Here is a 12207-nt window from a genome sequence, read left to right on the forward strand (position 1 = left end):
TTAAACATGGCGAAGTGTACGTGACAAGTTAAAGCACAAAGTGTATTTAATAAGCTTCTCATTATGTAATCTCTCATCTAGAGTCGCTTTATAACTCTTCTTTAAACCAATCGAGGGACATATTGTTATGATATTCACTATTATCGACTCATTACTCAATTACCCAATTGGGTTCTAACCCATACTCTACGCAGTTCACACTTTAGGTTCGCATACAAGGTTCTCGCACCTTTCTATAAGACCGCACAATGTGGGTTCGCACTACCATGTAAGCGAACTTACATCTAGAAAACACGTGTAAATCCTAAAGTAAGGTAGGTGCCAACATGCATGGGAATCTACCTACAATATCACATCCATAAATAATAACCATATCATATAAATATATTGTTTAACCCATCTGAAGGACATATACTCTTAATTACTCAACAAGATTACTACTATAAAACATGAAAAATGGGGTAAATGCAACCAATCCCTTTGGGGTTATAAAAATAAATAATATTAGCCAGACCACAAGGCATCATCATCCACTCGGACTAAGTCGGTGCTTAGCAGCCATGGTACAAAATACAAATACAAGAATAATAAAAAGCTAGAAATAATAATAATTCGAAACTCTTTGCTTTGCTCCTTTCCCTTATAATCATCACTTGAGGAGAGATCTTGCTAAATGTTCCCGAGCAGTTGCCAATGCTTGACTTATTGTCTGCAAAACACAAAATTAACCAAAAAAAATTCAAATATGGTTCAACGTCTGCCAGCTGATGGAGACATGTTGGAAGAATTATTCAAAAAAAGTAACAATACCTGCTCAGATAAAGGAGCAGCCGCATCTATATTATGACTAGCAACCTTCCCTGCAATGACATTCGCATCGGTTTCTAGGATGATGCTGCAAAGTAGAAACAAAGAAAAGAATTAAGGATAGCAAATCAATCTAATGGCTTTAAGTGGATTGAGATAGCTCAGAACCCCTAAGATGACCATTTCAGTTCCTGCCTGTAAGTCACAAAACTCTTTTGTTTACATACTAAGTTTCCAGCCAAGTCTAAATACCTTGACGTATGGAACGAATTCATCTGTAGGTAAAAGGGTACCCACAGCATTGCTAGAAAGGCAAGTACACACCAAGAAGTATATTATCTTGCAATACTAATGATTGTTAGAAGGGTAAAATATACAAGCTAGTGTTTTCTATTTACTTGTATAATTGGTTCAACCCAATTTAACATCCATGTTATTTGATGGCATTCTAAATGACATAAAAAATGTCTTTTTAATAGAATATTATATAAGAATTATTGATTATATTTTGCTAATACCTAGATAAAAAGACATTTTTTTTATGATGCACCTTAAGGGCAAGGATCGTTGAAGAGAAACTAGTCTATTGCATGTTCTCCCCTGCCCCCGTTTATTCCTTATTGTCTCATTTACACTTTTAGTATTTGGCAGCAAGTAAAAAGTTACAAAATTAAAGGAATCTTGACTATTACCAAACAAACAAAGATAAATGGTGTCTCATTTATAAAAAAGTAAACTTTTAACTACAATGAATCATGTTGCATACCCGCCATCGACAATCTCATCAAGGCATAACAAAATGAGATCTAAGTTCTCCAGTGCCTCTTTCTTGTCCACAGTCCCTCTGGAACAAATGGTAGTAAGCAAAAGGAGTCGCAGTAAGTTGGTAGCAATGCACGCGTAAAGATATGGTAAACAGGGTAATAAGCGATTATGAAAACCTTAGAAGAAGGCCAACTGCATCAAAAAACCCTTGAAGAACAGTTACCAGAATGAGCTCATTTTCATTTTCAGCCCCAGTAACAAAAAAGTGAAGGTCTTGAACAAACTTGTACACAATGATATGACTCTCGAACATTGCTATCTCCGCTGTAAACAGGGAAACAACAATCACAATCAAGAAGAAATGGTATGAATACATTATGAAAGGTCAATGAATGATATTTCTTGTCCTCCCAAGCAAAACCAATAAAACAAAATGCAAAAAACAATATCTTCAATATCTTTCAAAGCCAGAAAAGACTTCATTTATCTTCAACTTTATTTGTTTCCCTTAGATTAAGAATGTATGATCACAAATCAAAATTAAAAGCGAAACGAGAGATAGGTGTGCGTTATAGTTGTTAACTTGTTACACTTGAACAACATGATTATTTCTGTAGGTGGAGTGGCAAAGTACTTGTATTTGAATCTTCATTTGACACCCGTCCCGGTTCGGTCCAGTGGATAACCCTCCCCCCAACCTCATTAAACACATAATCTATACACAAAAGAAACAGGGCACAAAGAGAAAGAGAGGTGTGAATGGACAAAAAGGAATACAAATTGTTTACCTTCAGTTCGAGCATTGGTCTTTTGAGTCTTTGTAAATAAAGACTTCTCAAAGGCTTCCTTAGCACTGTTATTGGGCCACTCATCGGAGTAATATTTAACAGCAACACGATTCCCCTCGGAATCCAGGAGAAGGATATTTTTTATAGAAGGACAAGACTCCTAGCACCACCATCATAAAACAAAATCAAGGATTGTAAAATGTCCCCAAATCATTATCGCTGTTATAGGATTGTAACTTAAGATTGCTTATAAGAGACTACGACAATGGGATCTAAGACTTACATACAGCGTTCCCGAATTTAGTTTCAATCAACAAGTTCCTACAAATATATCTAATAAAAAAAACATGGGATGGGATCCGAATACATTGTTCGAAAACTGTAAATAAAAAATAAATAAATCGAGATCGATCCTAAGTCAAACAAGTGTAGATCTGCAGTTAAAAACAACGGAAACCCAAGACAGGCGAGGACGCAAAGTACAAGTCTAAAACGTTAAGTTCATACCAGAATACAAAACGGTGGTTATAGAGAAAGGGAGCTGACCATTTATTTTTGTTTTGTTTTAGGATGGAAGGCAATGGAATGGATTGATGGCAGGGAAAAGAGGTGATCGGCGCTTGGCTCAGGCACTGAAAGATATGATGTAGACGCAAAAAATGAGATAAGAGAAAGCAACGTAATGCCACCCTCGCAATGCAATGCTATGCAGCAGACGAGACGCAGTTCATCAGTATTTATTTCCCATGTTTTCTAATTTTCTACAACTGTTGGGCCTGGCACTAGGCTTCCCCTTTTTCCTTCTTAACACTACCACCGACAGATACCACCGAGTTATTAATTTTTTTTTTTAAGAAATGCGAGTTAAACTAATAATTTAGTTTTTTTTATATTTAATTTTAATTTTAATTTTAATTTTAATGTGATGTAAAAATAAAATTTTATATTGAATAAATAAATATAAAAATTATTTTTAATATAATATTATATAATAATTATTGATTATATTTTTATTTAAAAATATTTTCATAAAAGTATTTATAAAAATTTACAAAATTTATTTTATCAAAATAAATCCAAAAACTCCCTAGTTTCCAGTACTCACAATTCAGAGATTTAGACCATCATCTCAACAAAAACTGAGTGGTAAAAACAGCGCAAATCAAAGCTATTTGATGTTTAATTACTCCAAATAGTTAATACTTTCCAACTCATCAACCGAACCATTTTTCAATTAAAGCCCTACATCAAATAGTTAATTACGTTAAGCATGACTGCACCAAATTATGAACCAAAACCATCTTTTCACACACTTCCATCTCACCTTCATATTTTGCAAAATGATTCCCTTTCATGTTTTACCAACTCCGCTAAACTTTCGGGTTTTTTTTTTTAAACTAACTCAATAATATTAAAAAATTGTAAAAATACTCAAGTATCAAATTATTTAGAAAATTAACCTAAAATTTATAGCATTTTTGAGTGATATCACTCTCCAACGCGACGACGCTATCCTAAAATCTCACTTAATCATCACCTAACTATTAAGCCAAATGAATAGCTGAACAAAAAATTTTAATTTTTTTTGTCCCACTACTTTCCAAGGCAGCAGTTGTTTCAAATACCATATTTTTATGGGTATTTCAAGAGTAAAGAGAAAAAATATATCTTTTTTTATTATTTTTTAGTATCGCCTCCTTCAATGGAGGCACTAAATGTGTGAAAAAAAAATTTTTGATTAAAGGTTTATAACTGGCGACACCAGTCTAAGAAACTTTTTTTTTAAATTTTTTGGTGCTGCCTACTTCAACGGAGGCACCAAATTTCTGTAAAATTTTTTTTTTGATGTCAACTCTAGATGTGGCGGCGCCAATATTTTTTAAAATTTTTCAATACCACTATTTCACATGGAGTCACCAAAGTCAGTAAAAAGAATTCTCCCTACCATTTCACATGGAGTCACCAAAGTCAGTAAAAAGGAATTCTCCCTGGTCCCTACCCTAGATGAGACGGTACCACCAGTAATATTTTTCTAAATTTTTCGATGCCATCACTTCATGTGGAGTCACCCAATTCAGTAATACGAAAATTTCTTGATGCCTACTCCTAATGTTACAACACCAATAATTTTTTAACTTTTTTCCGATGTAGTCATTTCACGTAGTCTCACTAAAATCAGTAAAATAATATTTCTTAGTTTATTAATTTGGTGCCTCCATTGAAGGAGGCAACACCGTAAAATAATAATAATATTTTTTTACTACAAAAATACCCATGAAAATACAATATTTGAAAAAACTCGTATGGATGCCGACCACGCCAAAAAAATAACTTTTTATTCAACTAATCATTAACGTAATAAATGGGTGATAGTTAAGTGGGATGGCATCGCCTTGGAGTGGTGTCACCCAAAAACACGGTACATTTTAAGTCATTTTCCTAAATAATCTGGTACTTGGGTAATTTTCATAATTTGTTAGGCTAGTTTTTCTAAAAAAGCCTAAACTTTCAGATCAAACACAAAATGTTGGGAATTAATTGATCAACAATAAAGGAGAGATTTGTAAGCACACTTTAGTGACAAAAATAGTTACAATCACAATTTTTGTGTTACGCAGAACGATTCACAAGGCAACTCAATTATCTATGAAAATCCAATCACCAGAACTATAAAAGAAGTAAAAAAATTTGAGCAGTCACGATAAGCATGTTCCACGTCATTTCATCAATAGGTGGATGAATACAGGGTTTTCTAAACAAGCAACCATATTCAACCATCGAGGGGAAAAAAGGGGTCTAAGCATTTGTACTGAAAAAGACTAATGACAAAAGCATTTTTTCAGATTCATCACAATGCAACTTAAGTCTTAAAGTTCCAACAAAAGGCTAACGCTAAGGCAAAGGCAAAGGCAAAGGCAAAGTTTATTTGGATTTCAGAAAATGTGGGGAGAGATATTTGCTAATCTCTAACATTCCGACAGACTCCTTCCCGGCGAATATCGTCTTCAACTTCTCATCACAAATAATCTCCTTCTTGTTTGCAGGGTTCTGAACAACATCACAGCAAGCAAATTACAGGGTCAAGCAAATAAAAGACAGACAATATTGCTAGGATTATACAAGCTTCCTTGCATAACAACAATCTTAAAAACATAAATACTAATGGTACTAAAATAAAGCATAAATTAACACTTAGCCTAGGTGGGATTAAAGAAGAAAACTTCAAAGAGTTGAACAACAAACATAAAAAAAAATGTGAATTCTGATAGACTTAAACATCAAAGGAGCTTTTGGATTTATATTTTTACTGAAAAGTTGTAGAACAAAATGCAAAATGCTGCTCCTTTTATAACTTTGTTTTCCTTCTTCACAAACAAATGGTATCAAGCATATTTTCTGTTTGACTAACAGGCGTGACTTGCAGAAATCTTTATTCTTGTTTACAAATACAGAAAAAAGAGCCATCCTTTACTTTTGGGGGGATTAGGATAACTTGAATGAGAATATGGATTGAAACTACCATGAAAACAAACATGATTAATATATTCTCTCTAATTGTTCCACCAATAACTAGAGAGCAGGCTAAAGTAACAGTAACATTGGAAGACAAAAAAGGAAAGGGTTTTGGACCTGGAGATTGTGGAGCTTGATGTAGTCCCAAATCTTTTTAATGGCGTCGGTGCGAGAAGCTTCGGAGGCTCCAAGGAACTTGGCCAGCTGTGGAGAGACAGGTATCACCCGCATAAGCCCCCTTCCATTTCCACTGGAAGAAGAAGAAGACGAAGAAGCGAAGGAAGCAGAGAAAGCCTTCGCCGCTTCTAACAATCCGCCGCACCTGCCAAACAGTCTTGATGTAGCCATCATCGCTGTCTCTCCCTCAGTTTTCAGCTCCTAAAACCCTAAGCTCTTTTCTTTTTGGCCAGTGAACCCTAAGTCTGTGAGACAGGAAACTTGTGTTCTTTTTAAGGAAAAAGAGAAAAAAGTAAAGTGGTTGTTGTTACCCTAATTGGGCTTATAATCGAATAGAGAAGAATAATTGGGCTGAAGCATTAGGGAAAGCCTTTCAATGTTTGTACCCTACACTCTTAAAAGCAAATTTTAGATTTTGACTTTCACATCCAAATCCTAATGTCTTTTTGTTTGTATGAGAGATTCAGCCATTTGCGATAAGTATACTAAAAAAGTCACATTGTATTTTAGTTTTTAAAATTTAAAAATAAGTAAATTAGTTAATAAAAAAGTAAAATAATCTTTCCTATAAAAAAATTAATCTAAACAGTTACACATGACATGTCACGTTTAACTACAAAAATTGATAAAAATTTTAAAAAGATAACTACTTTACAATGACCACTTTGCTTATTTTTTAAGTGGAAGAGACAAAATATAATCGTACTCTTAATATAAAAATCTCCATAATACTTTATCGTTATTTATTACACTTGACACATATAGGATCTTAAGATCTATTTTTCATTCATAACTTAACCTGATCGATTCTCCATAACTATTCCATTCAGCACTTTGAATAATGCAAATAGCTAGGGCAAAAATACTGCTGGTGTATAAAAGCATTGTTGAGAGGAGACTATATACAAGCAAGTGTTCAAAGTTAGAGCATACTTCTAATCTCATAAAAGATCGGATTTGATACTTATAAATTCACAAAATGATAATCACTGAACCAACTTAGCAAAATGTAAGAAAGAAACTGTAACAAAATCTTTGTTTGCATTTATGTTATACCGATCTCATGATGCCAATTAAGTTAAAATTCATTCAACTGTTACTAGGATGAGAAAGCAACTAAAGATCCCTTCCCTTCATCTCTTAATTGACAAAATTGACTTGGTTCCGAGATGTAGAATCTATGTTGAATCACCATTTAGCAGGGCTAGTGGGGCTTGGGTCTCATTCTTGGGCGGGGCATCAAGTACATGTACACTGAACTAAAATTCCAAGAATGTTGATATGTTACTGGGATGAGAAAGCAACTAAAGATCTCTTCCCTTCAAGAGAAATTACTAACAATACGATCTTCTTCCTACATTGAGGGATTGCAACGCAGATCACAAAATTACTAACAATACCTATATAACGTTCTTGCTCCTCACAATAATATCACCAAAAGGCTACGCGCAACAAATGCCTCCAAGCTTTGCATAAATCTGTTTTACAAAGAGAAACTCGATGGTTCATCAATCTCTAAACACCCGACGAGATGGTCAGCGTCCATTTAACTTCATCAGGTTCAAGGCTGACTCGAAATCTAAGCCATAAAACCAGGTACAATTGAAGTTTAGCAGACAAAAATGCCTTTGATAGCAAAACTGAAATTATGAACGTGTACATAAGATTTTGACAAGGATACTCCATTTCTTATGCTTCTAAGCTATCAAAATAGTATACTTCCCCTACTCTTCATCATCGTCATATTCTGGTATATGCTAAAAAAGAATCAAACGACCAGATTCTCAGTGTAGTGCAAATTATGGGAACTTTATGGTTTCAATGATGACGATGATGTTTACTTCTGCGCTCTAAACCTGAGTTAGAATAATCTTCATATCCGCATGATGATGAAGGCTTATGCCGACTCTTTTCACCTTTAAGATGTCTATAAGCATCATCTTCAGATGAATAATGATGCTTAAGTCGGTACTTTTCCCTCCTACTATTATGCCTAACAATGTCTGAATCTTCTGAGTTGTAAGGCTTTTGCATAGTCTTTTTCCTAGGCTCATGCCTACAGCAGTCTGAGTCTTCGGATGAATAGGAATGCTTGTTTTTGCTTTTCCTATCATGCCTATGATTCTTGTCGGATGAATTAGAATGCCTTTGTCTGCTCTTTTGACTCATCCTGCGTCTATCAGCGTCCGTTTCATCCAAAGTATAAGGCTTTCGGGTACTCTTTTTCTTCCTATCATGCCTGCCAGAGTCGGAATCTTCAGGTGTGTAAGATCGCTTATGTTTGCCCTTCCTATAATGCCTATCAAAGTCCTCTGCAGATGAATAAGAATGCTTTGACCTGCTCTTTTTACCACAGCATTCTGGATTAGATTCAGAATCTTCAGATGTATATGAACGCTTTTCTCGCCTTTCTTTAGTCCTGTATTGCCTGCCAGAGTCAGAGTCTTCTGATGAATAAGAATGCTTGTTTATTCTCTGCCTCTTATGCTTATCAAACTCTGCACCATCATCAGAACTTGACCCAGAATAATTCCGCCATTTCTTCTTCTTGGTTTTCTTCTTCTTTGACTTCTTCTCATCATCATCAGAACTTGAGGATAAGCCATCTTGATTAGGAACATCGGCATCCCAAGTACTTGGAGATGAATTCCTCTTGTGTTTACTTTTTTTTGAGGACTTCCTTTTCTTGGGTTTGCACGAGATGTTAGTCAACAAATCAGGGATATTACCCCCACTAAGGAATCCTGGTTTTTTTTTTTAAAAGGATAACGGTTAGTATGTAGCTGCTTATATCTTATGAGCTGGAATTGTCAGTAAATGATCCTTCAATAGATAAAAGTATTCACCTCCATACTCATCAAATATATCCTCAGCAACTATTTGTTGATTGGGATCATCTGGTTGAAATCCACCGCGAGGAGGACTCATACCTGGTTTTTGCTTTAGCTCCCACTTCAGAGGCTGCAAAAAATGGGATACATATCATGGCGATAACCAAATGAATAACAAAGAAACGGATGAGAAGACAAATATTGTTGCTTTCTTAGTGCAAAAAAACTTCTTTCAAAAATTTCTAACATTGTCAAAGAAGTATTTTAGTTCTTGATCCTGTTTAAGTTACAGCTCTTCCCTATAAAACAGACATTTCAAAATCTTATGGCCTCCTCCTTATGGCTTTAGCCTTGACTTAAAACACAACAATTATTCTATACTGATAAAAATAGTGACAGGATGACAGACAGAGCTCCCATATTTTCAAAAGATGTATTATTTGGAGCAATAAAGCTTTAATACCTTTCAATAATTTCAACAGAACCAAAAAAGAAGTAATACCAACCTCAGTAGGATCCATTTGGGCCATGATAGCAGTCAATGGATCATCTCTTTTTAAGCGACTCTCTTCATTCGGCATTATAGCATCCTTCAATGGACAATCACGATCACCACTCTGGTGACCATAATTTCCGCATCTAAGACATTTTACATTACGGACTTCAACAGCAAATGGTTTAACCCTACCAGGAACACCAGTCTCCAGCCTGAAAGTTCCATCATCGTGTCAAATAGAAGTTATAAAATGTATTTTCATGTTATAATAATGTAATCATGAGATGAATATATTTTGCCCTTGTTATAAGATGGTTAGTTTTAACATTCCTTAAAAAGATGTAGCTTGAGCTTCCTCATGTGAGTAAGCCAGTTTCATTGCTCAGTACAACAATAAAATTCATTTGCACAGCGTGACCATGGAAAAAAACAATCAAATAGCTTATTTCAGCAATAGAAATCAAATCAAATCAAATCAAATCGAACTGTCTGCTTTTTTCCATAATAGATCATATCTTCTTTGGTTTACTAGCCAAGATTGTGCGGTAGTGCATGCAGGTATATTCAATTTACCATTGGTTAATATGCAGAAGCTACTATTGATACATACCGTGGAGCGTTTTTAAGAACTTCAAACTCTTCCTCTGTTGGTAAAGAACGTCCAAAAACATCTTTAGGTCTTGATTTCCGTTTCTCTTGAGTAGTAGCACCTCCACCGGGCAAAGATTCCGGCTGCCTGCAAGATGAAGCTAATAAATTGAGAAAGCCATTTCACAAATATGAAAATTAGCTTAAAATAAAACAAGGAAAACACATGAAAAGTTTTATATTCAAATCAAAATTACATTGCTGTGGAAGGCACATCGGTAGAATGATCATCGGATACGTTGTTATGATCAGTTTTTTTCCTCTCATCAGCAATCTCGGCCGCTTTGGCACTTTCAGCATTATAACCAGGCGGACGAACATACATAAAGCTAACAGCTTTCATCATCTCCACCTAGGAATTCAATAAGGGTTTTCGGGTAATTTAGTCCCCAAAAGAATGAAGATAGAAATCAAGGGAAACCACTTAGATAGGATCATATTCAAAACCTTTTCCTTCTCTTTTTTGGAAATTAGAGCCGTCTGGCGAAAGAATTCTTGCTCTTGGGCATACTGCATCAAAGCATAAGATAGAATGCTTAGTGCTAGGGCAAGTGAGAGAGAGAGAGAGTAGTAGAATAATAAATAAAAAGAAAGACCAACCTCGCGAGCGACTTCATCGGCACGGCGCACGCGCTGGGCATGGGTCTGCTCAGCGATCCATTTGCGGCGTTGGTTAGGGTAGGAGAGGGGATGCCATGGTTTCTGGTTGAGATAGGAATGGCTCCAAGCGGTGCCGGCTTTTGTCTTGTAGTCAACTTCGGCGGAAGAGCCAGGCTTGTTGTCATCGGGGAACTTCTTTCTCAGCCTTATTCCTCCCCCCTCCTCTCCGATTCCATCCATCCTATCACTCGCGATTTTCTTCTTTCAATAAAATTTTCTTTGTATTACCAAAATAGGAGTATCAGATTTCGTCGTCCTCTTCTACTCCCATTCCCAAATTTTCTAATATCTAGTGCCAGATTCGGGACTTGGGATTGCCGGATCGGGCTGGCCCACCCAGTCTTTATGGGCCTATCGATTTTATGATTGTCCACTCTTCCCTTCTAATTATCAAATCAAGCCTGCTGTAGTTTTTCAAGCGTTCAATATTTATAGGTTAATGGGCCTTCAATTTTTTTCAAAAAATTTTAATTAAGGTCTTTCAATCAGCAACGATAATGTGGTCATTAATAGGCACCCACGTCATCACCATTTACCGACGTGGTAGTGACACATCATCACTAGTCGCTAACATGTCGGTTCCATCTCATCACTAAAGGCACATCATCACTAAAGGTTGATGTTGATGTGATAGTGAAAAAAATTCTTAAAATTATTTTTTAAGATTAATTTACAATGAATTTGGACAAACAATTCTTTAGATTTATTTTGGAATTATAAAAAATAAAAAATTATAAAAAATGGAAATTTATAATATTTATTATAAATTAATTAAAAACCATAAATTTTATAAAATTTATAAAAAAAATTTATTAAAAATCATAAAAATTAATAATGTATATTTTATAAAAAAATGGTTAGAAATTAACTATAAACCATAAAAACTATTAAAATAAATTAAATATTTTATAAAATTTTATAAAAAAATATTTTTCTCATTTGTATTAAAGTATAGCTATTGATCATTAATTAAAAAAAAACCATTGATGATTAACAAGGCCTAACATTTTTGAAGAACTTTTAATAGTTTACAAGAGAAAAAAAATATATCAATGTTTGATATACTTGGAAATAAGTTATACTAGTGAAATAATTTAATATAAATGAGCAAATAATTTTTGTAAAACTTTATGAAAATAAATTATTTTTCTAAAATTTTATGTTTTAATTAATTTCTAACAATTTTATAAATATTTTTTTCTAATTTTTTGTGATTTTTAATAACTTATTTTTAAAAAATTATTTTTAATTAATTTCTAATAATTATTATAAATTTTAATATTTTTTTGTAATTTTATCATTTTTTATGTTTTTTATAATTCTAAAAAGAATCTAGACAGATAAGATGTCTATTTTCAAATGAACTTGAACAACCGTATGTCTAGATTCATCATGTATTATTTAAAATAATTTTAAAATGTTCTAATTTTTTTTTTTGCTAATGTGGCACTATCACATCAACGATCAGTGGTGATGTGGTATTGTCATGTCAGCAAACGGTGCTGATGTGACGTCTGCTGAC

The 12207-nt window shown here is 34.2% G+C and overlaps 3 protein-coding genes across 3 annotated transcripts; all 3 read right to left on the reverse strand.

Moving 5' to 3' along the window:
• Positions 1–462: 462 nt before the first annotated feature.
• LOC107929414 (coatomer subunit zeta-2) lies at positions 463–3161 on the reverse strand. Its single transcript, XM_016860829.2, has 6 exons — positions 2907–3161; positions 2361–2520; positions 1749–1896; positions 1574–1651; positions 811–895; positions 463–709 (listed from the first exon to the last, which is right to left on the reverse strand). The coding sequence occupies exons 1-6, from the start codon at positions 2907–2909 to the stop codon at positions 650–652; spliced, it is 534 nt and encodes a 177-aa protein (XP_016716318.2). The 5' UTR covers positions 2910–3161; the 3' UTR covers positions 463–649.
• A 1895-nt stretch (positions 3162–5056) lies between these two features.
• LOC107929407 (upstream activation factor subunit UAF30) lies at positions 5057–6497 on the reverse strand. Its single transcript, XM_016860820.2, has 2 exons — positions 5991–6497; positions 5057–5408 (listed from the first exon to the last, which is right to left on the reverse strand). The coding sequence occupies exons 1-2, from the start codon at positions 6222–6224 to the stop codon at positions 5283–5285; spliced, it is 360 nt and encodes a 119-aa protein (XP_016716309.1). The 5' UTR covers positions 6225–6497; the 3' UTR covers positions 5057–5282.
• Positions 6498–6902: 405 nt separating this feature from the next.
• Positions 6903–10960, reverse strand: LOC107929455 (uncharacterized zinc finger CCHC domain-containing protein At4g19190). The gene is made up of 7 exons (XM_016860882.2): positions 10626–10960; positions 10473–10535; positions 10223–10377; positions 9988–10113; positions 9388–9589; positions 8897–9011; positions 6903–8794 (listed from the first exon to the last, which is right to left on the reverse strand). Exons 1-7 carry the CDS (start codon positions 10863–10865, stop codon positions 7869–7871), a joined length of 1827 nt encoding a protein of 608 aa, XP_016716371.1. The 5' UTR covers positions 10866–10960; the 3' UTR covers positions 6903–7868.
• Positions 10961–12207: the final 1247 nt, after the last annotated feature.

This window comes from Gossypium hirsutum, chromosome A08 (genome assembly GCF_007990345.1).
Source record: "Gossypium hirsutum isolate 1008001.06 chromosome A08, Gossypium_hirsutum_v2.1, whole genome shotgun sequence".
NCBI classification, from domain to species: domain Eukaryota; kingdom Viridiplantae; phylum Streptophyta; class Magnoliopsida; order Malvales; family Malvaceae; genus Gossypium; species Gossypium hirsutum.